This window comes from Malaclemys terrapin, chromosome 3 (assembly GCF_027887155.1).
Source record: "Malaclemys terrapin pileata isolate rMalTer1 chromosome 3, rMalTer1.hap1, whole genome shotgun sequence".
Lineage (NCBI taxonomy): Eukaryota > Metazoa > Chordata > Testudines > Emydidae > Malaclemys > Malaclemys terrapin.
This window is the reverse complement of record NC_071507.1, coordinates 101,700,907-101,727,807: the sequence shown is the minus strand read 5'-3', so window position 1 is coordinate 101,727,807 and position 26,901 is coordinate 101,700,907. Positions and strand designations below refer to the sequence as shown.

The window sequence follows — 26,901 nt, the reverse complement described above, 5'->3', positions numbered from 1 at the left end:
TTTGACCTTTTTCTGAAAGCTACTCACTGAAAAAAATGTTGCCCAGATTTCTATATAATTCATATGTAACAGCTCCTTCCCACTGAGTTAAGGGCAGGAACTGGGTGTGATAGGTGTCAGTGGTGGTTCTTCTGAGTGGTGGTGAGTGCTGCTTGGCTTCCTGGCTGCTCTCTCCTCTGGTGAAGGGTGCTCTGTGCCTACATCCCCTTTGCCCTCTTTCAAGCTTGCCCTCCTTAATCCTATTAAATGGAAGAGAAAAAGGGAGGAAATGTCCTGGGGAGAAAGAAGGGTTAAGTCTGAATAGCAGAGTGAGAGTGGATTTGCGGGGAAATGGAATAAGTGTGAGAGATTGAGGGGTGGGGAAGTGATTTTGAGGGGTGGAGAAGTGATTTCTTGTCTTCGTTTCAAATTTTCCACTCCTTCCCCTACTCTGTCGCCAGATTCTACGCTTCACTCCTCCTCCCTGTACACACATATAGCACAATATGCCGACAAATTAACTCTACCCTGAAAAAACCATTTGGTTCTGCTCCTCACAAGCCCTCACACTTGATACTGCTCCCTCTACACAGACCCACCCAATTGTTTCTGCCCTCTGGAGCCCCCCACACGCCTGCCTCTACCTTTTTCCAATTCTGATGTTCTCTAGTGCTCTAAACCCTGCTCCTTGCTCTGACTTCCCTCCCATGAAAAGAGCAGTGGATCCAGTTTATCTGTGGGAGGCATCTACAGAGTAGGACCTTCATTCCTCAACTCCCCAGACCTGGCAGAGCCCCAGCCTGGATGGGGAGTGCCAAGGAGACACAGCATATTTGACCCAGGTAATGTTCTGGCCCTTTGTTTGTAGGGAAGGACTGGTGGCCATATTTGCCAAGAGATGAAGATGTCAGCCACTCTGACTAGCTGCCATTTGCCAGGCAATCAGAAAGGGAATTGCCTATAGGCTAGAAGTTTTACCTGCAGATCCATAGAAGGGTCTGAAAACCCATAGCCTGTAGGGAAAAACCCATGGAATGGGCAGACCTGTGGTTCTAGTTCACTAATCTATGTTGTGATGTTTTGGAACCATTAAAGTTACCTGGGAGGAGCCTCACTCATGTGAGTAATATTTATTCCTAAAAGTAGTTTTGACTGAGTAAGGACTGCAGGAGATCTTTGCTTCTTTCATGACATTTCTAGTTTTACAAGGCCCTGGCCTCCTGTGATTTTTCTGTTGCGTGGGAAGGAATGGCAAAATGCCATAGAGGTAAGGCTTTTGTGAGTAACTTTGTTTTCACAATGACAATCTGGCAATGTTGAAAGGGGAAATTTTGCATGACCCTGAACTAGGATTAAATCTCCTTTAATGTTGAATTTTGACAATTCTTATTCACACAAGTTGACTTCAGTGGTGTAGGAAAGTGGTCATCATTGGATTATCTAGAGCAGGAGTTCTCAAACTTCATTGCACCGTGACCCACTTCTAACAACAAATTACTACATGACCTCAGGAGGTGGGACCGAAGCCTGAGCCTGCCCGAGCCCCACTGCCCTCTGTGGGTGGGTCGGTGGGTGGGGGCAAAGTCCAAGCCCACCACTCAAGGCAGGGGGGCCCAAAGCCAAAGCCTGAGACCCACTGCCCTGCATGGTGGGGGGGCCCAAAGTGAAAGCCCAAGGGCTTCAGCCCCAGGGGGGGGCCTGTAACCTGAGCCCTGCCGCACAGGGCTGAAGCCCTCAAGCTTCAGCTTCAGCCCTGGGCAGTGGTCCTCAGACTTCAGCCCCAGGAAGTCTAACACCAGCTCTGGCAACCCCATTAAAAAGGGGTCATGACCCACTTTGGGGTCCTGACCCACAGTTTGAGAATCCCTGACCTAGAGTATGAGGAGATGGAGCCATGCTCTATCCTTCCCTTTCTCCGGCTTCTCAGTGGAAGTTACTTCCACACTCAGATTGTTATGATGTAGTTGAATGAAGTAGCATGTTTCAGCCTGAAGTCCAGTTATTTTTATTGCACTGAGCAAAAAGGAGGAGGAGCAGGACTTTACAAAAAAGGAGGACTCCTCTTGTGAGTACAGGTTATCCACATGAGAGAGCATTTGAAGTGTCTGCCCTTTCAGTTGCTGTTACCACAGCTAACACAGCTATCTGCCGACTAGGCAGCACATCTTATATCAAGCACTCCTGTTTTGTCCAGGAGTACTTTGTATGATTCACCTGATGTCCAGGCTATTAGTTTAGATATACACAGTATTGTTTATATTCTTAAATATTTTTCTGATTAGGATTTTAATATATCCTTTCTAATTGCAAGACTGATTGATCAGGGATTATTACAAGGAAAAATGTGAGATAGCACATGAAATTGCTGCTGTGTGAAGTTGACACACTAGATGGGGTGGTTGTTATACTGATGTCAAATTGCTGGCATGAGGACACAACAATATTTTCTTTCTTTTATGAAGTTATATAAAGTACATGAGTCCTTGTGTAGCAGAATTAATTAATTACTCCAATTATTTTTAACATTTAGGTTTCATTCATATCTGAATGATTTGAAGTCACACATACTCATTATTAGGTTTGGTTTCTTTAAACACCAATTCAGCTGTCCTTAAGAGAATAAAAAGCTAACTAACAGGACAGCATTGTTTTTAAAATTCCTAAAGGCAATTTGTGTTCCAATCTGCAAAGGTTGTTTACTGAATTAAAACAAGTAATTATCAGTCAGTGCTACTGTTCTCAGCCAACGTAGTGTGATGTAATGTAATGAGCCTTACGTTACTGGTTGTGCTAGTGAAATATGAGCTCTTTGTAGTATTTGATTCTGCTGTGTTTGGCCAAGGTTTGGGCTTTTCATATTGATCTTCAAAGAAACTGAGTGAGGAGCAGGTGAGAAGTCAGTTCTGTGACACCTATTTGTGTTGTACTGTGCTGGAATCATCAGAGGCTGATATTCTCCATCCTGAGGTTGTTGCACAGCTATGGTATTAATGAACTTCAGTTCACGAGGGGGAAAGAAGTCTGCTGTTACTAGAACCAGGATTTCTAGCATATACACCAAGTGCTTTGTTTCTGAGCTAAAGCAGCAGGTTTATGAGCACAGAACAGTAGTTCTGTGATGCAGATACCTGTACGCTTTAGGAATTGGACTGGGTCCCATAACTAAATACACATAAGCTACAGAGCTCCTGCCGTATAGTGATGACTTTTGATCAGTATCAATCACATCAAATTTAAATCAGTGACCATGGATCACTTGATGATTACCTGTTCTGTTCATTCCCTCTGAAGCACCTGGCATTGGCCACTGTCAGAAGACAGGATACTAGGCTAGATGGACCTTTGGTCTGGCCCTGTATGACCATTCTTATGAGAGAAGAAAGTGGAGTGCATTCCTTTACCTGTATGGTTCCATAGCATCTTATGAGTAGAGTAAAAAACAAAACAAAAAACCCTCTTTCTTTCATGATTTATTGTAATTATTATTTATTATATGAATTGTAGTAGTGTGTGGGAACCCCAGTCATGGACTAGGGCCCCATTGTGCTAGGCACTGTACACACACAGAACAAAACACAGTCTCTGCCCCAGAGAGCATACAATCTGATGCATTGGCCATGAGGGACTGATGCACAAATGAATTTCAGTGGGTGGGGGATAAGTGGAAGTGATATGTAGGGCCGTGTAAACTTCACATATCTGATCCGTCCATTGCCAAACATGAGGACCTCATCAGAAATGATGACAAAAATCAGACATTGTTTTGTTTGGGGATTTATTTCTAAAAAAAAAAAAAAGAAGAAGAATTACAACAGTAAGTGATTAAATGGGTCACATGAGGATCAAATTCAAAAGATGACATAAATAGTGCATGCATGTGTGGGTGTTGGTGAATGAGACAGAGGAGATTTTGTTGCACAGTGAAATTCAAATGTAAACCTATGTAGAGTGTAATTAAGAAAAAAAGGGGAGCTATATTCTTATAGAATAACTTCATACTGAATTTTGGTGTTTTCTAAAAGGAAGCATTAAAAATCACTATTACTAAAACATTGCTCAATTATTTATTCATTATCATTACCTAAACTTCTCAGAGCAAATAAATGGAGAGAGCCTAGAGATGTTATCACAGTAATCCAGTTATTGGAGAAGTAATTAGCCAGATTGTGGAATACATCAATTATAAGTAAAAACAGAGAGCAAATAAATGATATCACTGACCTTATTCTCCTCCTAAATAGACATGCTTAGTTAATGGGATAAACATAAAAAAATTAGTCATAGTAGCTATAGCTAGCTAGGTTTTGATGGAGAAAAAAATATAGTAACACCAAAGTCAGTGTGCTATCATACCAGTTGCCAACAGCTCTAAAGAGTCATTTCAGCAGCTGTGGAAGCCCCAACTTCACCTCCTTCGTACCAGCCACAGGAAGTATGTGGTAGCAGCATAGGAATAACTACAGTGCATCTATGCTACTTAAGAGTACTACACAGGGAACATTTTAGTGCAGTTTTGTGGAAAGTTGCCTTAATGCACAAGAGGATCTAGCTTCTCAGTTTGTTCTGTGTGTTGGAGATGGGGAAGAAGGACTGGTAAAATTCCTTCCTCCCATGCAAATTTATGGGTGAAATTTTCCATCTGTTAGCATGGATAATATCACTGTTTCTAATGGTTATAACATTATCCTGCCCCTTTTTAGATTCAGACACAGCATTGACCCAATGTTGCTTTAAAGAACTAGATAATTTGAATGTCTAATTTTAAGTTAATTCTTGAGAACATCTTCCAAACTGCTTTTCTGTCAGATTTGGAAGTAGAAGCGTGTAAGAGTTCTGGTGAGTGGCAGGAAGGCAGATTCAAGGCTTGCCTATTACATTTTGTCTTTCTTTAACTGCAGCATTTTAGTCTTTGCTGAGCAAGAGCATGAACACCTCTGAATATTTCTTCACTTAGGGCCCAATCCTGTAATCACTTATGTGAGTAACTTTACTCATATGAATGGGACGTTTGAGGTCAATAAGACTGCTTGCCTGAGACAAGTTACTCTTGAGGTTAAGCATTTGCAGGGTGAGTCCTTTATTTAAGGCATGCCCCATAAAAATCTGAAAAGCCACCATATTGTCCTCCTTAAAATTTACTTCTTCCATGATACCTACAAAATGCTAGACAATGGCTAGGCAGCTGGTGTGCAATGAGTGCTGCTTATATCATTGCTGATCATAATTACCTTGATGTTACCGTGTTCTCCCCCTATCTGATTGTGTATCCACCTGTTGTATCTTGACTTATGCTTAGATTGCAAGATCTACAGGGCAGGGTTTGTCTCAGTTATGTGTGTGCCCAGTGCCCAGTACAACAGAGTCCTGATCTATGACTGGACCCCTAGGCACTACTGTAGTCAAAATAATAAATTTGCCAATAACTATGACTAGAAAGAGGAGGGCAGTTTTGAAGAGAAGACTTCCACTTAGATGAGTTTAGGACAAACTTGGCTAATCTAAGAACAAATGCTGTTCCAGGGCTGTGTGTGGTATGCCTTTATAGATCTGTATCAAGACAGCTGTTAAATTGAACTAATTGAAATGTAAATTAAATGGCTAGGAAAGGATTTCTAATTAAGCTATGAATTCATTCCTCCTACAGTTAAAGATACTAGCATAAGCAGGTCTCCTACATTGCTTCCTGTTTCCAGATAATGTTAAAATGTCAGTCATTTTAGCTTAAAGTTATATTTTTAGAAGTAGGCAAAAAGTAATCCTCCCCTGCTTTACAATGTAGTATCATAATTTTACTGACTGAATTTTTAGGATTTCTTTAAGTGTTTTCTTCAACTCTTGGAACAGTGAATAAATGTGCAGTTTTTATAGGATCCAGTCCCGCAACCCTTGGTCAGAAGAACATTGGCCTGGATCATCTCCACCCACCCCCTAGATCTGCACATGAAGGGGACTCTCTGCACATTGATTGCCCCCTTACCATATGGAAAATGGGGAGGTCATTGTCTCCATAAAATCCCCGTCCTTCATCTGGACACCACAGAGGATTGCTGCATCTCTGGGATCATCTGGAGGGGTTGGAGACTGGGTGGATCAAGACGCTAAGTACTGGGCGGAAGGGGATGTAAATCTTCTGCCCCTCCCTCATCCCCCCAACCCTGGGAAACTTAAGCAGAAAAGGTGCTTTTATTTACTTGTGCTTTTATTGTCTTCTCCATAGAGCACCACCACCACATCGGTCCTGGAGGCAAGCAGTGACTGGGGGGAAGGTGGCTGGTAGCTCAGCTCCAATGGAGTACACTGCCAGGGAGGGTGGGGGGGGCAGAACCTCTGCACATATGGCCCTGGCCTCTCATGGACTCTGGAGGATACACCTGTTTGGGGGAGGGAGGTTGTCTGTAGTCTGTTTTGCAAATCCTGATTTCCTGACACCACACTGCAAAGAATATCAACACTGGGTTCCTAGTGGAGATTTCCTCCTCCAGTGCCACATCCTGTAGGCTTTTTCATGGTGAGAGATGATTGTGAGAATAACTGTTTTTGCACTTGTCTTTAGACGGAGAGGTGTAGAGTTAGGAACAAAATTCTGATCTATTGAAATACTCGTATAGTTTCATATTCACTGATACTCTCGTGTGTGCTTGACTGGTTTGTTCATAAGAGGAACCTACATAGGATCCATTATAGAACTCCAGGTGAAATTCATTGAGGCCCAGCATTTAGGTTTTAGTTTATTTTTAAATAAAAATTGTGCAATAGGTGCCCAACAAAATCTCTGGAAGTATGTACAGGAACATAAAACATTTTGAATTTTAATTAAAAGTTTTGTAGTGTAAGAAACCCAAACACAACTGTGACATTCCCCTGGTGTTATCTGGACCAGTGAACTGCTAGGTCACTCCAATCCTCGACTCTGGGAGCCAGTCTTACCCTGCTCTGCTGTGAGAACCCCCACTCCTGGGCTGTTCACACACAGCCTCTAGCATGTAAGTTGCTCTCAGCTATGTGAGTGAGCTCTTTTGGCCAGCCGCTGCTTGGATTGTTCAACCAAATGACATTAGCCAATATCTCCGGTCCCAGACACAACCCGAGGAGAGGAACTTCCGTCTTGCAGTGTCCAGTTACGCCCACTGGATACTGCAAGCTTATATGAGTTCATCAATTTAACAAAGAAATTGATATGTACCAGGCTTATTATCCCAAGGGGAGTCTCTGACATACTTCAAACCAAACGCACTGCTTTAGGTAAAATAAACTAACAAATGTATTAACTACAAAAGATAGACTTTACGTGATTCTAAATCAAAGCACAATAAGTCAGATTTGGTAAAATGAAATAAAAGCAAAATGCATTCTACGCTGATCTTAACACTTTCAATGCCCTTACAAACTTAGATGCTTCTCATCACAGGCTGTCTGGTTGCTCTTCAGCCAAGCTGTCCCCTTTGATCAGCGCTTCAGTCGCTTGGTGGTGGTTTCTGTAGATGGAGGTGGAAGAGAGAGGAAGAGCATGGCAAACGTCTCTCCCTTTTATCATGTTCTTTCTTCCCTCTTGGCTTTGCCCCCCTCCCTTCAGAGTCAGGTGAGCATTACCTCATCGTAGTTCCAAACTGACCAAGGGAAGGGGGGTGACTCACTCAAGAGTCCAACAGATCCTTTGTTGCTGTCTAGGCCAGTGTCCTTTGTTCCTGTGAGGCTGGGCTGGGTTTGTCCCATACATGCCCTGATGAGGTGTGAACTGCTCCTCTGCTCTTGGAGAGTTTTGCCTGGACCTCTGCTCCTGGAGAGTTTTTGCCTGGGCTTGTTTTAAGCCACGAGGACACATTTTCAGCCTCATAACTATATACATGAAATTACAACCTATAACATAACTATAACAACAATGCTCAGTGCATCATGAGCCTTCCGAAGACACCTGACATGACAAACTTTGCATTGGATACCACACAACAATATTATAAAGGATGAACATGGGGATGCAGGGTGTTCCCCTGAGGTACAGAACGTCACAACAACTATGTGCTATGGGTTCTCAACTTGTGGGTGATGACCTCCTGGGGCAGGGGAATGGAAGCTTCAGGGGATTGTAATCAGGTTTCCCTTTCCATATTGCTCAAGAGGAGGGGGAAATTTAAGAGCCACAGTGCTAGTGCATAAATACCAGAAAATGAATCTGAGCATAAAAAGAAAGTGAAAACTCCCCAGCCTACTTTTACTCTTTATGCTGAGTGATATGCCCAAAAAAATGGTTTAAGTGGTGAAAAAGTGAATTAGCTATTTTAAATACATTATGTTTTACTAATTCAAGCATTATTAGTAATGCAGAGAAAGAACATTGTAATACTTATTTTGACAGGGTCCCTCTAATGTCATTCACACCCTGGTTGAAGCCGAGCAGATTAAGTTTCTCACCACCATATGATGTAAAGAAAAGGTGAACAGAGTTATAAAAATGCCAAACAGCTTTTCATAACCATTTTAATGTGCCTTTTGATGTGGTGCTCAAGAGGCCACCCCCCCCCCCTTTGGGTGTCTAAATATGCTCTTAGAGCACATGTTGCACAGTTTGCTCCTGCTGAAGGTTATTCTTAGAAATATATGATGAAGGGTGTATCATTTCCCCTCCCCCAGCTTTGTTGGTGCCTTAATACAAAAACCTGCATTTGTAAGAAAATTACAGCATCCTAGATTGCAGTGCCTATTTGGTGTGCAACTGCAAGCGGGTGCTATTGTGAAGGGGAAAGAAAGAGAACAATGGTGTACAAATGTCACTTCGGTATCTTTTTATGTCTGATTATCACCCCAGGAGTACAGCGATGACTTGTTTTCCACAAAAGGAATAGATGGCTTTACATGATGTGCTGGGAATGGATGCCCAGGTGAAAGAAATCTTGCAATAAAGAAGGTATTTTGTAATACCTAGAGAGGGAAAGAAATGCCACCAGCTCTTTTATAATATATATATTTGATCATGCGGTTACATCAGTACCAAGGACTTAAAATAATATAGTACTTGACTTCCTGCTTGTTGTTGATCATGATTTTATATACTTGCAGCAAAAGCTGTTATGTGGCATCTCTAACACCGCAGTACCTCCTAATGGTATGCTGGGTAATGGTTCAGCATTAACTCAGTGTGACAAGTGCCAGCTACTGAATCATTGCTTCCTTCAGCAACTGGGATTTCTTTGGTCTCTCTTTCAATATACTGACCAGACCTGACCCTGCTTAGCTTGTGGGATCCAATAAAATCACAGCCCATGGTGATACTACTACAGACTGGGCTAGAAGCCTTTTGCCTCCCCAGCTAGCTCTGCAGAGGCAGGCAGGTTCCTTCTGATGCATGTTATTCTCAAACCTGTTTATGGCACCTCACCAACATGCCAATTTGTTTAATGTGCTTTGTTCATATCCGTCTGGCTGTAAGCTTGTCAGAATACATTTTGGAGGAAATCATGGTGAAGCTATCAACTACAGAACTATGATAAAAAATAACTAGATGCTGCAGACTGTTCCCCTTTAACTGCAAATATATATCATTGTAGAAGTTAAAAAAAATACCCTTGCTTAGTTTAATTATCCTTAGAGCTTTTGCGTTTCTGTTTTTTCTAGGGCTGTCAAGCAATTAAAAAAAATAATCATGATTAATTGCACTGTTAATAATAGAATACCATTTATTTAAATATTTTTGATGTTTTCTACATTTTCAAATATATTGATTTAAATTACAATGCAGAATATAAAGTGTACATTGCTCATTTTATATTTATTTTTAATTACAAATATTTGTTCTGTAAAAAAACAAAAGAAATAGTATTTTTCAATTTACCTAATACAAATACAATAGTACAATCTCTTTATCATGAAAGTTGAACTTACAAATGTAGAATTATGTCCAAAATTACCTGAATCCAAAAATAAAACAATGTAAAATTTTAGAGCCTTCAAGTCCACTCAGTCCTACTTTTTGTTTAGCCAATCGCTCAGACAAAAACTTTGTTAACATTTGCAGGAGATAATGCTGTCCACCTCCTGTTTACAATGTTACCTGAAAGTGAGAACAGGTGTTCTGATGTCACTATTGTAGCCGGCGTTGCAAGATTTTTACGTGCCAGATGCGCTAAAGATTCATATATCCCTTCATGCTTCAACCACCATTTCAGTGGACATGTGTTTGTGCTGATGACAGGTTCTGCTCGACAACCATCCAAAGCAATGCGGACCGACACATGCTCATTTTCATTATCTGAGTGAGATGCCACCAGCAGAAGGTTGATTTTCTTTTTTGGTGGTTTGGGTTCTGTAGTTTCCGCATCAGAGTGTTGCTTTTTTAAGACTGCTGAAAGCATGCTCCACACCTCGTCCCTCTCAGATTTTGGAAGGCACTTCAGATTCTTAAACCTTGGGTCAAATGCTGTAGCTATCTTTAGAAATCTCACATTGGTACCTTCTTTGCGTTTTGTGAAATTTGCAGTGAAAGTGTCCTTAAAATGAACAACCTGTGCTGGGTCATCATCCAAGACTCCTATAACATGAACTATATGGCAGAATGCGGGTAGAACAGAGCAGGGGCCATACAATTCTCCCCCAAGAAGTTCAGTCACAAATTAATTAACAAAAATTTTTAACAAGCGTCATCAGCATGGAAGAATGCCCTGTGGAATGGTGGCCGAAGCATGAAGGGGGATATGAATGTTTAGCATATCTGGCACATAAATACCTTGCAATGCCGGCTACAAAAGTGCCATGTAAACGTCTGTTCTCACTTTCAGGTGCCATTGCAAACAAGTAGCAGGCAGCATTATCTCCTGTAAATGCAAACAAACTTGTTTGTCTGAGCGATTGGCTGAACAAGAAGTAGGACTGAGTGGACTTGTAGGCTCTGAACTTTTACATTGTTTTGTTTTTAAGTGAAGTTATGTAACAAAAAATCTACATTTCTAAATTGCACTTTCACTACAAAGAGATCGAACTACAGTACTTGTATGAGGTGAATTGAAAAATACTATTTTTTTGTTTATCATTTTTACAGTGCAAATATTTGTAATAAAAATAATATACAATTTGATTTCAATTACAGCACAGAATACAATATATGTCAAAATGTAGAAAAACATCCAAAATATTTAACAAATTTCAATTGGTATTCTATTGTTTAACAGTGTGATTAAAACTGTGATTAATTTTTTTAATCACAATTAATTTTTTTGAGTTAATCACGTGAGTTATCTGCGATTAATTGACAGCCCTAATTTTTTCTGATGGCTTTAGAAATATTTACACTCATGGTAAAATTCATCCGGATGTACAAGGATCTCGATTCCTCTTATTGGCAACCTTTGGCCCGCAGCCCGCCAGGGTGCTTACCCTGGCAGGCCGGGGCGGTTTGTTTACCTGCCGTGTCCACAAGTTCGGCCGATCGTGGCTCCCACTGAAGCGGCACGGGCTGAGGGATATGCTGGCTGCCGCTTCCCGATGCCCCCATTGGCCTGGAACGGCGAACCGCGGCCAGTGGGAGCCGCGATCGGCCAAACCTGCGGACACAGCAGATAAACAAACCGGCCCTGGGGGGCCACGGGCCAAAGCTTGACAATTCCTGCCATAGGGTATCATTGAGACCAAGAGCTTAGCAGGATTCAAAAAAGGGATTAAACTCTTAGATGACTAAGAAGAATACCCAGAGTTACAACAGAACTGGTTGGCAGCGGGTTTCAAGCAGAGTACCCCAAGGGTCGGTCCTGGGGCCGGTTTTGTTTAATATCTTTATTAATGATCTGGAGGATGGTGTGGACTGCACTCTCAGCAAGTTTGCAGATGACACTAAACTAGGAGGCGTGGTAGATACACTAGAGGGTAGGGATCGGATACAGAGGGACCTAGACAAATTAGAGGATTGGGCCAAAAAAAACCTGATGAGGTTCAACAAGGACAAGTGCAGAGTCCTGCACTTAGGACAAAAGAATCCCAAGCACTGCTACAGACTAGGGACCGAATGTCTAGGTAGCAGTTCTGCAGAAAAGGACCTAGGGGTCACAGTGGACGAGAAGCTGGATATGAGTCAACAGTGTGCTCTTGTTGCCAAGAAGGCTAACGGCATTTTGGGCTGTATAAGTAGGGGCATTGCCGGCAGATCGAGGAACGTGATCATTCCCCTTTATTCGACATTGGTGAGGCCTCATCTGGAATACTGTATCCAGTTTTGGGCCCCACACTACAAGAAGGATGTGGAAAAATTGGAAAGAGTCCAGCAGAGGGCAACAAAAATGATTAGGGGTCTGGAGCACATGACTTATGAGGAGAGGCTGAGGGAACTGGGATTGTTTAGTCTCCAGAAGAGGAGAATGAGGGGAGATTTGATAGCAGCCTTCAACTACCTGAAGGGGGGTTCCAAAGAGGATGGAGCTCGGCTGTTCTCAGTGGTGGCAGATGACAGAACAAGGAGCAATGGTCTCAAGTTGCAGTGGGGGAGGTCCAGGTTGGATATTAGGAAAAACTATTTCACTAGGAAGGTGGTGAAACACTGGAATGCGTTACCTAGGGAAGTGGTGGGGTCTCCTTCCTTGGAGGTTTTTAAGGCCTGGCTTGACAAAGCCCTGGCTGGGATGATTTAGTTGGGAATTGGTCCTGCTTTGAGCAGGGGGTTGGACTAGATGACCTCTTGAGGTCCCTTCCAACCCTGATATTCTATGATTCTATGATTCTATGAACTCTCCCACCCCCATGCACAAGTGTTTGGGAAGAGATATAAACTCCTCATGTTTTAGTGATTAAGGCAGGGGTGGGCAAACTTTTTGGCCCGAGGACCACTTCTGGGAATGGAAATTGTATGGCAGGCCATAAATGCTCACGAAATTGGGGGTTGTGGCGTGGGGAGCGAGGGGGGAGGTGAGGGCTCCAGCTGGAGATGCGGGCTCTGGGGTGGGGCTGAGGATAAGGGATTGGGGGTGCAGGAGGGTGCTCCGGGCTGGGACCGAGGGGTTCAGAGGGCAGGAGGGGGATCAGGTGTGGGGCAGGGGGTTGGGGCATGGGAGGGGGTCAAGGGTGCAGGCTCTGTGGGGTGCTTACCTCAAGCAGCTCCCAGAAGCAGCAGCATGTCCCTCCTCCGGCTCCTACACAGACGCACAGCCAGGCGGCTCTGTGCGCTGCCCTGTCTGCAGGTGCTGCCCCTGCAGCTCCCATTGGCCATGGTTCCTGGCCCATGGGATCTGCAGGGGTAGCGCTTAGGGCGGGGTCAGTGTGTGGAGCCCCCTGGCTGCCCCTATACATAGGAGCTGGTGGGGGGACATGCTGATGCTTCCAGGAGACACATGGAGCGGGGCAAGCCCCCGACCCAGCTCCATGGCTGGAGCGGGGCAAGCCCCGGACCCCACTCCCCAGCAGAAGCTCAAGGGCCAGATTAAAACATCTGGAGGGCCAAATGCAGGCCCCAGGCCGTAGTTTGCCCACCCCTGGGTTAAGCCAACCTCTGACTACTGGGGTTTAGGAGGAAACATTCCTTGTGGGTGGGTTATTCTATAATTGCCTACTTTCCTCTGAGGCAACTGGTCCTGGCCATTAATGGAGACATTATGCTGAACTAATATGGTAGTTCCTACATTCCTAAGCAACCTGGTGCTACTGCAGAAGACAGGATGTCGGCCTCACATCCCCTGTGTTTTCTAAAGGGGTCTTCCTGTTGATGCTACATAGGCTAACATGCCTGAGGGTGAGGCTTGATCACAACTATACCATCCAGTGACCTGACCCTCAGCCCACATGGTGTGAGCATGGTTTTATAGACGCCCATGGGCTGACACAGTAGTAACCCTGCACCTGAAGTGATGAAGTGTGTCTCTCCCATCCCTAATTGGGATACCTATATATCTGCTCAGTAACAGTAATTGGGTTGAAGCACCACAAATAAAAGTTCTTTAAAATTATTGGGAATGATAGCACTGAATAGTGTCCTTTTTCAAGCTATGGTTTTGTTCTTCCGCTTCTCTGTGCCCAGATATCACCAGACATAGAACAGCACATAATGGTTATCCAGTATTTTGTAATGATCCTTGACTGACGCATTTCACTTTTTAATCTGCAATGAAGAACACAAAAGCCAGCACCATTTAGCAAAGAGTACAAATGTTGGGATGCAGGGAGCGAGACAATTGGGCAACAGGCTGTGGAGGGATTTGCATCTTTAGTTCTCCCAGTTTAGTATTGCCTGTAAAATGTCTTTAATGTACTATTTTTCACTTTCCCATCTCATGAATGAAGTGAGTAAATACTAAAAAAAAAAAAGCAATCAAGTTTGTCTAGCAAGATTTATACTTTACTAGTGGATGAGAGGGCTTGCTGTTGCATGAGTGTGGCAATTGTGTCAAGTAATCCACCATCTTTGTGGTCTCCCTCATACAACCAATGAAACTGTTGCATGCAAATTAACTGTAGGGTAAGGGCAGTGACTGGTTGATTTATCCCTGATTTCACAATGGTCTAGCATGCTTTACTGTAGCTGAAAGCCTGTGCTGTTGCACAGCTGTAATTCATCTGTCAAAACTGGATCATAACAGACTGTGAATCCCAGTGATAATTGAACCTGGTGATATTCTGAATGAAAAGTGCTCTCAACCATGCTTGTAATTGTTTCTGTCTCTTCACACTGACTCAATAGACATTCTAAGCTTCAGAGTGACACACAGAGTGACAATCCTGGAATGTTATTTTATAACTAACCTCATGTTGCCTACTGCTCATGGTTACATTACCCTCCAGAACTGTTAATAATTGTTCCACTATTTTCTTTAGGATGGAGATAGACTTACACACAGTAATTATCAGGATCCCTCTTCCTTCAATGTTCTCATTACAACAGGGAGGGATTGAGAAAAATGAATGCCAACACCTCAAATACCTCCCTCTTTTCTGTGTCAAGTCTTCCTTCTCACCCTCCCATTTAACACAAATAAAAACTCAGGCCCCTTGTACATTTCCCATCCCTAACACACACTCTTCTCTATATTTTAAAGCCAAGGATGGAAGCCTGGCCTCACTAAAGTCAATGGGACTAGGATTGTACCCTCAGTCCTCAGAACAAAATTATGTTGTCTTCCCTTTGTTTTTCTCTCCTGATAGGTAATTCCACTGTTAGTGCCATGTATTTTTCCTGCTACTGTCTGCTTTGTTATATGCCTAACATTAATGTAAATTTCCCTCTTTTACCAAAAGTGAGGCCATAAAACATGGGAGATGAACCTGCTGACCAAACAGAGGGGAAAGTGGAGGGCAAAAAGGCACGACTATAGTCCCAATATTGTGGATAGGGTAAAATGCATTTTGATGTAAATATATGAAATACATTTCTGTAATTCAGTGGTAAAAGCCTGACAAAACAGTCCAGTATTTCAGTCCTGTGAGGATGGAAGGGGCTGTTAAGGACTATGGAGTCAGGTCATTTTCATAGATTCATGGAGTTTGAGGCCAGAAGGGACCATTAGATCGTCTGACCTCCTATATATCACAGACCATTAAATTTCACCCAGTTACCCCTGTACTGAGCCCAGTAACTTGTAATTGCGTAAAGAATAACTTTGTGTTTGGCTACAGCATATCTTGATTTGAAGACATCAACGGATGGAGAATCTACCACTTGGCTTGGTAGTTTGTTCCTGTGGTTAATCACCTCATTGTTAAAAATGTGTCTCATTTCTAATTTGAATTTGTCTGGCTTCAGCTTCCAGCTATTTGTTCTTGTTACAATTTTCTCTGCTAGATATAAGTTCCCTTTACTACCTGGTGCTTTCTCCCTTATAACTTTAATTATATGATCACTTTATATATTTAAAACACTTGTCTATAAGCTGAAACTTTTTTTGTACTAGCTGTCCTCATCTGTCAGACTGCTCATCCAACACTGGTGAAAAGGTGCTGTGTAGCAGTCAGAGCCAGAGACAGCTCTAGTGTTTTTGCCGCCTCAAGCAGCGTGCCGAATTGCCGCCGCTGGACGGCGGGGGCAGTCCAGGTGCCGTTAGGGCAGCACACGAGTTTCCGTGGCGGCGGCAATTCGGCGGCAGCTTCTGTCTTCAGCCGGAAAACAGAAGCCGCCGAATTGCCCCCACGGGCAGCTGAACATAGAAGCTGCCGCCGAATTGCCGCCGCCGCAGAAACGCATGTGCCGCCCTAGTGGCACATGGACTGCCCCTCCTGTCCGCGGCGGTAATTCAGCACTCTGCTTGGAGCAGCAAAAACACACGGACTGCTGCCCCTTGTAGATTGCTGCCCCAAGCACCTGCTTGGAAAGCTAGTGCCTGGAGCCGGTCCTGGTCACAGCTCAACAGAGCCAGACATTTTTGATACAAATCCAGATCCAAAATTTTCATAAAGTTTGGGTTTGTTTGGATCCAGGGTTTTGGTTTTGTCTGTTTTATATAATTGTATATCGCCAGATACAACTGGTGAAACAAAGATTGCAAGATTTTGTTTCAGGCTCATCTCTGTTTTCATTGGGAAAATCATGTGTTTTAATGCACTTGTTTGTAATGTTTAATCTATCTTTAGTACAAGGCAGGAGAAAGCATTTATTTTTGAGTATAATGTTACCTATTTTGATGTGCTAGACGTGTAAATGATATATTGTGTTTGTATAATGAGGAACTGAATAGCCAGACATACATTAGTGCTACCCGGGATCTTGTAGTCTTTTTTCAGAGTAGCAGCCGTGTTAGTCTGTATCCGCAAAAAGAAGAACAGGAGTACTTGTGGCACCTTAGAGACTAACAAATTTATTAGAGCATAAGCTTTCATGGACTACAGCCCACTTCTTCGGATGCATATAGAATGGAACATATATTGAGGAGATATATATACACACATACAGAGAGCATAAACAGGTGGGAGTTGTCTTACCAACTCTGAGAGGCCAATTAATTAAGAGAAAAAAAAAAACTTGTTCACCTGCACATCTACCAATGTGATATATGCCATCATGTGCCAGCAATGCCCCTCTGCCATGTACATTGGCCAAACCGGACAGTCTCTACGCAAAAGAATTAATGGACACAAATCTGACATCAGGAATCAAAATACTCAAAAACCAGTGGGAGAACACTTTAACCTGTCTGGTCATTCAGTGACAGACCTGCGGGTGGCTATATTACAACAGAAAAACTTCAAAAACAGACTCCAACGAGAGACTGCTGAGCTGGAATTGATATGCAAACTAGACACAATCAACTCCGGTTTGAATAAGGACTGGGAATGGGTGAGCCATTACAAACATTGATTCTATCTCCTTGTAAGTATGCTCACACTTCTTATCAAACTGTCTGTACTGGGCTATCTTGATTATCACTTCAAAAGTTTTTTTTTTCTTTCTCTTAATTAATTGGCCTCTCAGAGTTGGTAAGACAACTCCCACCTGTTTATGCTCTCTGTATGTGTGTATATATATCTCCTCATTATATGTTCCATTCTATATGCATCCGAAGAAGTGGGCTGTAGTCCACGAAAGCTTATGCTCTAATAAATGTGTTAGTCTCTAAGGTGCCACAAGTACTCCTGTTCTTCTTTTTGTAGTCTTTTTTATTGGCCATGTACCCTTTTTGTGTTAAGAAGGGACACTGTACCATTTTATTTAACTTTTTTGTTTGTTTGGCAAAGACCCAGCTCTATTTTCTCAATGGCCATTTGCTTTTCCAAGATGTTTGTCTCCTTTCTTTACCTAAAGGTTTAACAAGAGTGACTCCAGATGCCTATAAGAATCTGAAGGGAAGAAGAACTTTGTTTCTTCAAGAAAAATACTTTAAAACTTATGTCAAATTTGTGAGGGAAACCTGTGATAGTTGCTACCTAAGGGATCAGTCACACAAGCCCTCCATGTGCAGAGCTCCCACTGAAGTCTTTGGGAGTTACATAAATAAAGAGCTAGACCTTTAGTGGCAGACGGCATTGCGTGAACACCACGGCATTGTGGGCATTCTCTATCCATTGCTCTGCATAGTATGTTCCATTGACAGTAATGGCTGGTTATTTTAAAAGATGCACCTTGGTATAGATAAGACTTCTGGCATTATTTACCATTATTTAATTCTTGCAATTAAACCTTGCTCTGAGTAGATTGAAATGTGCTCTGGAGGCTGCCAGCTTGCCAGTAACTCCCAAATGCTCTGAGCAGGTTTAAATGACATAGTAGTAGTAGTGTCAGAAGCCACCATGTCTACACTCAGATTAAAGACCTGCAGAAGGCACATACCTTGGGCTCACAGAGCTTGGGCTAAGGAACTGTTTAACTGCAGTGTAGATGTTCAGGCTCAGGCTGGAGCCCAGGCTCTAGGATCCTACAAGGTGGAAGGGTCCCAGAATTCGGGCTGCAGCCTGAGCCCTTGTCTACACCACAATTAAACAGCCTGTAGCCCAAGCTCCGCGAGCCCAAGCCTGCTGGCACGGGCCAGTCATGGGTTTCTAATTGCCGTGTAGACATACCCTTTCAGTTCTCTGGCTCTCACCAGTGCATCACACTTGGTGGTAGTATGAGTGGACAGTTTTTGCTAAAATTCCCCAGTTTAGACTGTGACTAAAGCGTTTGTATGTAATCGTCCTCAGTGAGTGTACTACAGTTTCACAGGACTAAGTATGCAACTGTGCACGTACAGAGCTGCCTGATATAGTAACAGAACATCATTTTCTAAAAAGAGAAGAAGAAAAGAGTTGTTTTCAAGAGTCCTTTTCTGCATGCACCGAAGTTTCACAATTCTTCCTGGTGCAATTGTGGGGTTTGCTTCTGAGGCAGTTAGCTTGCCTGTATACCACAATGTATGTCTGAGATGAAAAGTGAGGACCTCTCATATTCCTTTCTAGATCTGAGTTTATTAAAAGTCATAATTCAGAATTAATTTAGAGTTTACTTAAATAACACTGCGTTTAAAGACGTTATTCTTGCCTACATCTTTGCTTATCTTCTGCTGCGTCTTTCCCCAGACTACACTCAAGCTTTTTCTTGACCTCTCCTTATGTCTCTGTTTTCCACCCCCACTGTCTTCATGCCATCTTTCATGTCACCTTCTCCATTTTGACAGTCCCCGGTTTTAACATATGCCAAGCTCCTTCCTGTTCCTCTGAAAATCCTTCTGTTCTGTGAAGCTCCCCACCTACAAACACCGCACATTGCTAAATGGGTTCCATTTTCTTTTCATGTCACTTTTACATCTTTCTAAATCTGTTGACTTCAGTGGTGTTACTCCTGGTCCTCCAATCTGAGAGCAGAATCAGGCCCTATGTACTCGTTCATGCTTTTAGATTAAACAATCTTTCTTGTAAGGACTCTGTTCTCTGTTTAGCACATTATGTACTGCAAAGTATCCTGTGCGCTTACAGCATTATGTAAATAATCATTTCAGGCTGATTCGTGGCTTGGCCCCAAGCAAAGAGCAGCACATTGTTGTGCTGCCCTTGAGCCAGCCACCAGTATAAGGTGGGGAGCAGCAGCCCTGGTTCCCTTCCCATGCTGAGACATGGGTAGAGGTTGCAGAGGTTTAAGGGAAAGCTGTGCAGTAGGGGTTTGAAGCACTTATGTATGTGTTTAGCTTTACCCATTGGGACTACTTCTGTACTTCCAGTTAAACACTTGCTTAAGTACTTCACTGGACTGGGTCAGAGTGACCAGCACCTTGCAAAAATGAGCCCAGGAGGAATGGCTTTCATATATGTAAGGCCTTGTGAATACAGAAGAAGATAGGGGAAATTATTAAAACAACCTTGCATTTATATAGATATTACCATTCAAGGATGTCAATGTGATTTATAAACATTAATTAAGACTCAAAATACCATTGTGAGGTAAGTGGCTATCCCCATTTTACAGGCAGAGAAAGTGAGGCACAGAAGGTTAAGTAATGTACCCAAAGGTGATAACACAGGAAGGCTGTTTTGATTCCTGTGTTTTCAGAGCATCCTTCATCCTTTTATCTCTGGAATCATGCCATCTCTGGCAGGGAAGGGAAAGGAAGGAAAATTCCCTAGAATGAATATGTTGTATGGAACACCACAATTCCCATGCGATCACAAAAACTATCCTGGGAATTGGAAGATGCTTTACAGAATTACTTGACATTGTATATTTAGAACTTTGAGGTTGGCTAAAAAACCCACAGCATCTAAAACCAAATACAGCTTCTCCCAGAGACATTTACATTATGGCCTCTGCTTGGGAAGAAACAGAAACAGTGAAATGAAGCGCTGTACTTTACCGGAAATTGTTTTAAAAAAATCAAATCCTTTATAATGATATATTTATGCTGAGCCATTGTTTACATTTTCTACATGTGTGTTTAGGCTTATTTTTCATTATTGGATACACCTGTGAAGCTATAATCGATTATTTGGGTTCACTTATTCAGTCTTAACTTTGAGTGGGAGCTGTGGTTTATTTACCCCCTTTGCTCTATTTACTCACTTAATTCCCAAGCCAGCAATGTACAATACTTGGGTGAACTGGGACCACTTGACTTTGCTGGGACTCCACATAGGTGCAGCAGCCCACCTACACATTATGCATTGCAGGTTTGGGACTTAGGGTCCTATTCTGCAAAATACTTACCTCTGGGTGTCATGTTTATAATCATAAGTCATAGCTTTGACTATCTGTCTATCTTAGGTACCCATATGGCCCCATCACCGTACAGTAGTCCCTGTGCACAGTCTTTAATGTATTTATCCTCATAATACCTCTGCAACATAGGGAAGTGCTTATTATCCCCATTTCACAGATGGGGAACTGAGGCACAGAGAGGCTGAGGGATTTGTCTGAGATCACACAGGGAATCTGTGGTGGAGCAGGGATGTGAGCCCAGGACTCCACTGGACCACCCTGCCTGTCAGTGACTACAGTGATACAATTCACAGCATTAAATTTAGGGCCTGATCCTGCCCTCATTGAAATCAATGAGTGCTTTGCTATCAATTTCAGTGGGCACAGTGTCAGACCCATACTAAATAATTATATCTAGCACTTATATAGTGCTTTTCATAGCTATGATGAAGAAGAGCAAAATAAGTTAAATCAAATTAAGTGGAGTAGCTGAGAAAATTCTGAAAAGAATCGCAGCATCCCATTTAATCATTTTGTGTCTTTCTCTCGTACTAAAGGCACATGTGCAGATCACCACTGGATTAAGCAGCCCTATTTACTGGCCAAATCTTAACACTGTAGTATGGCCTCACGGACAGAAAGCGTTTGGATTCAGTGTGTCTCATATCAGTGTAGTACTGTTTGTTATTTGGTTGAATGAAAAAATTGGATTTATTCTATCCCTAATTTCAAATTATTATTATTTATTATTTATTTTAGAATAAAGCAGAAAAAGGAATGAAATTGAGTAGATCTCGCTGAAAGATTTTCAAATTTCATAATTCTGAGGTTTCAAAATTTGGGAAAATTTTGAAAAAATACCACTTTTTACACTTTTCAACCAACGATAGAGATGTCCATAGAAAATTAAAGTTAAAATGGATAGTTAAAGCTTAGTAGTTTTGGCAGCCAAACGATAAGTGAGATGAAACTCTGATGCTGTAATGTAATAGTTACATCTGCTCATGGGTTTTCATTAAGAAGTAACATGTAGTAGCGTATGCTAATCAACATATGTACCTTTTCTGGTTCTGTAACTTATTTTTTCTTTTCTAGAAGTTCTTTTCTAGTTTTGACCTAGAAGAGGAGATTCACACTTTATGTTAAGGATTCATTTATAAATACTCAATGAGTTATTACTTGGTTAATCATTTGTTAGTGAATTATTATAGAGTCCAACAGGTGAATAGGTTGCTAATTACCATGGCTTATAATGATATAGAACACCTTGTACTGATGTGTTTTTCACCTTCTATCACACATAGTACTTCAACATGCTTATGACATCTGTCATTGATAGGCTCTTTATAAACAATTTATAAATAGAACTTTAATATAAAGTGTGACATATTTTTAATCTTTTGCCTCTCCTTAGCCCTTCAAGCTTTTCCTTTCTACAATACAGAATGTAACCAACATGCCCTAGATACTCTCCATTTTTGCTGATAACATTCACTCTCAGCAGTTGATTCTGTCTCCCCATCCCCAATCAGTGCAAATAGATCAGGGCTCTAAGCATTTTTTATTTAAAAAGGGGGGAGGTAAGGGTGGGAAGTAATTGCAGAGATGTATATTGCTGCTCCTATAATACACTCATTGGTGGTGAGCAGAATCTTACATCAATAAAAGACATAAAAACATTCTGTTTTCTTTACAACACTACTGAGGATTATGGTAGCTCACAGAATTATTTAAATGAAAGAGAAAATAGCAGAATGTGTAGTATTTATGTAGTTTCATGACTAGGTAGCAATACCTTTTCATATAGGACTCTAATGAACTTCACAAAAGTGAGTAAGTAGGATTATCTCCCTCTTACAAATGAGGAAACTGAGGTAAAGATTGTTCCTTCCCTCTGGTCAGATGGTAGGTCTGGGAATAGAACCAAGTCCCCTGATGCCTATCCCCATATTGAATCCATTCAACCTTAGCTGGCAGGAGAAATATCTTTGTGTGAACATAAAAAATATGTATTATTTGTAAGAAGAGAACTTCTGATAATATAGAAAAGGGAAATGTTTAAAAATCCAATTTCACTGAAATTATTTTACATTATCGTGGAAAAATCTTGGGCATCAGAATCTCAGATGGTATGGGAAGTCTAGCAGAAATGTCTGTAGTTGGCTTTTCATTTCTACATATGTCAATCAGTTTTTGTTGGGCCTGATTCTGCTGACATCCGATGACAGTTTTGCCCTTGACTAATAGGCTCTGACCCTTTAGTTACTTTTAGCCTGCAAATGGCGGTAAAATAATTAATGTCTCCAATGGATGAATTGCTTGTCTGCGTATGCCTATCAATACAGATATAAATGCATTTCTGGTAAACAATATGGAACATCAGACATAGAAGTTGTAGGATTTAACGCATAGCCAGAATTAATGACTGCAGCAAAAGTAACCTCTTTCAGTGATACATTTTTCTCAAAGCTAAAATGCCTTAGGAAAAAGGCTGCCTTTCCCCACCCTCCCTCCTCCCAGAATCAAAACTTTTGCCATTTATAATGTAGGCTCATTCCACTCTGTTATCTACATCTTTTTCTTTAGAGTTTTGCCCCCCCCCCACCTTTTAAACATTTCCTCATTAAAACAACGTTTTTTCTACTTTGCAAAATTGTGTATTCAATATTACATAGTTGGAGGGTTTTTTTGTTTTCTCCCCAGGAAAGGTGAAAATCCAGGGGGGATTCAAGTATCCACTTGATAGGCTCACACAGTCTTAATCAGCCTATAATGGAGCTAATGGCTGTTTGTCATCCTTGGAGATATAAATTTCCTGGTGGTGTCTACTGCAGTCAGTGCATGAAGTATGCTCTGACTGCCAGCAAGGTCTAATAATCAGGAGAAGGGCAGTGAGCTTCATTAGAGAGAAAAAGAGCAGCACCGGCTGCTTTTCTATAGAACTCTGCTTCTTGAGTGCTGGCGGGTGCAGAAAAAATGGATAACGCTGGTAAGTGAAAGAAAACGGATCTTAATTCTTAGCTGCCCTAAGGGTTCATTTGTATCGTGTCTCATTTGCTGCAGGATGTATGCTATTCTGCTATTTGCAGTTCTGCTATTAAAAATGTTATGTTTATTAAACTGAATTTCTATTGTGTAAAATGTGACATGCTCATTTAACCCTTTAATAGTCTGCTGAAGTTTGGGGATTTTGGAAATGTGAATATAAACTGTAATTGAAAATTCATCTTTTAGGGACTTCAGTATTATTTCAGAATCTGTCTGCAGAAAGTGTGGACTTTGATCTCTCTATACCACAGTAGAGGAGGGAAAAATGCATACAGTTAACTAGAAAAATATCTGACAGATGGCAAAAGGTCTGTATAGGTAATTAACAGAGCAAACTGAAATAGCATTAACATTCATACTCATCACATGTATTTATTATTTTAAGATGTTTTTTCTTTTATGTAAAAACACTTTGCTCTCTAATCAATTAGAAGATAAAACATTGAATATATTTGCACTTTTTTCTGTTTCCTTTGATGTTTCATCTTTAGAGCATTCATTTTAATGCCAAATAATGCATCTACGGGTTTCTAAGGAGGTAAACCCAATAATAGCTTTACTTATTCTGAGAAACAGAGTATTTGCATTTCACTTTTTGATGGTTATATTGATCAGTGCAAAAAGACAACTCTTTGTGATGAACATTTCACATATTGCTTTAACTGCAGTGCAACTTGCACATGTCTGTTGCTCATTGTTTTATTGTACCAGCAAAAAATAAAGGAAGGTACAGAATTATCATTGCCATTGCACCTGGCTTAAATCATTTGGTTTGCTCAGTACTTAAAAAGATGACTCACTATATACTGTGTATACACACACTTTTATACAGTACAATTGAAAGAAGATACTACAAGACGATACTACTGTATTTTATTTTTATAATAAGAGTGTACTTTTGCTTGTGCCTTTAAGCTGTAGTGGCCAAATTCATCTCTCATGTACCTTGATTGATTTTGTGGATAAGCAGGTTAGAAAAACTTGCTTTGATTTCTGTGAAATCCTGTTCTTAAGATAAACAAAAAGTACTACCAGAGATTAAAGTGTTAGTACTACTGACAATGTATGGTCCGTTACAGTACCAGTGAATTCCTAAACTGATGTGGTGCAAGTTTAACATTAGCTTTTATTAAATAAGCTAGATGAGAGATTTGGGGGCAGTCTTTGCACTCTCCATGTTTCCTGTCTTTTTAAGTATACTCAATAGATCTGGAATAAAAGACAATGACACATACTTGATATTCCATGACTAGGCAGAGTTTTCCAGTCAGGTGAGAGGATTCCCTTATTACAGTATAGAATGCCTGTAGGTGAGAGATACCACAAACTGCTAATTTCTCCTGGCTTTAAACTCTCCACCATCAACAATTAATATTATTGAAATCCTGACCGAGCTATCACTTTAATCTATCTGTAAGAGCCTTTTCTGGAATGAGTCATACTTTATTTTAAAGGCCATTTGGGGGAGAGGAGAAAGGCTAATATCTGAAAACCATAGAAACAGTTTTTCCTGTATTGTTTCCTTTTTGCCTTAGGAAGGTTTTAAGTTCTGATTCCTCATTGCTTTGCAATCAGCAGCATTTTGGGATTAAAAATAAATAGGACATTGCTCTTTAACCAGCCAGTGTCAGTATGTCCCATATTGCTGATATGATCATCAATCCCCAAAAACGTGATTGGTAATCTCTCTCTTTCAGAAATGTAGACAGACAGATAAACTGTATAATTGTACCTTTGAATGGTGAGTTAAGAATTAGATAAAAAGATCAAATGAAATATTGTGAAGAGCCTCACATAATGGGTAAGGCCTTAATTCTGCTTCCATTGCAGTCAATAGCAAAATTCTCATTGACTTCAGTTGTGCAGAACTGAGCCTTAAATGAGCTTCAGTTACACTTGTGAACTAGGGACCTTTTCCAGGAATATGTGTCTGCTTGGACACGTAAATGTATAATAGCTTTCAAAGGAGCTAAAGGAGAGCTGTGCACCCAATGCCTATTGTCTTTTAATGGGATTTGGGCGTCCTTTTGCAAATTCACTTCAGCCTATATCTCAGAATTCATATTTAACTTCAGAGTATAACTGCTGACACAACTGTAAGGTCTAAAATATCTGTAAACCAGAGTGCCTAATTAACTTGTACTTTGGTAGTTTTTCATTTTATATATAAACAAGATAATGATAGAGACACATTGGGTACCTGCCTGAATATTTCCTGAGTCGATGCTATTTCTAGCATTATAGAATTATAGAGTCTTATGCACAGCTGCTGGTTTTAACCATTGAGTGCTGGAAATACCAATTTGGTTATCAATGTCAGTGAATCAGGCCTTTGTTATCAAATTCATCCTTCTGCCAAATAAACTTTCAGAGTCAGACTACGGATAATTGTTAGGCAGAACTCCAACTACTGCTCTGCATAACAGATATATAGCTCTGTAATTTATCAGTCAAACAGCGTGCCAACACCAGAATACTTTGCTAGGCAAATATGGTTTTGCATATGACCACTGTTGTCTTGGGGTCAGCTGTATGCACTTTTTGCAGTTTCAGTCCATCCTATGTTGTAGCTTTAAGAAACAATGCTCTTGTGAAAAGTGTCCATCTTTCAGTTTCATGTTAGAGCTTACATTCTTGCTCTCTCAGTTAGTGAGACAGCTCTGCATAATTGTTGTCTTCTGTATTCTTTTAAAAGCCTTTCCTGGAATAACAATAAAATATTCATTAAATAGTGTATGGAGTGTCAGGGTAGTTCCAGCATTGTTTGGCACCTGTTTTGGTAATAGTTGTTATATCTGTAGTTATAGCTGGAAGCATTCAGTGGTGTTTTCTTTTGAATTACAGCTACCAGTGTATATGTTTGAAAAGGCTATATAATAGCTCTCTCTCTTCTCCCTTCCCGCAGCCAATCCTAGGGCATGTCAACTGTAAAGTCATCATGGCGCCTGTGTTGCTTGCTTGGTGGCTGGGGTCAGGAATGGTGGCAATAAAGCATATTTTAAAGAAATAAAAAGATGGAAGACAGAGAAAAAACTGACAGGAGACTAATGGGGAGGTTATAAAAACAGCAGGAGCATTGTGATAGCAGGAGGAGTGAGGCTGAGGAAACACAGCAATTCTTGGACTTTCTTTAAAAATATGTAAGACCTGCCTTATCCCTTCCCCCGCAGGTGTTAAACGGTTATATTATTCCTGGATAGGAAGCCTACAGCAAAGCAGACAAGTAGCATTCAAGCAATATTCTCACTTGCATTAGACCGTTGACTGCCACTTTAGCCAGAAATGTTGAAAGATCTTGAGGTATTTATATTGGGATG

General features: G+C 41.2%; 1 protein-coding gene across 3 annotated transcripts in view; it reads left to right on the top strand.

Moving 5' to 3' along the window:
• The window catches only part of PHACTR2 (phosphatase and actin regulator 2), a 207,053-nt gene that overhangs the window by 22,546 nt on the left and 157,606 nt on the right, over positions 1-26,901 (top strand). The window contains exon 1 of one of the 3 annotated variants that reach the window (XM_054024327.1): positions 23,446-23,525. The exons of the other annotated variants lie outside the window; for them this stretch is intronic. Coding sequence (XP_053880302.1) covers positions 23,513-23,525 — 13 coding nt within the window. The 5' untranslated portion in view covers positions 23,446-23,512. Of the gene's footprint in view, positions 1-23,445; positions 23,526-26,901 lie in introns of those variants that run through there. 3 annotated transcript variants of the gene reach the window in all.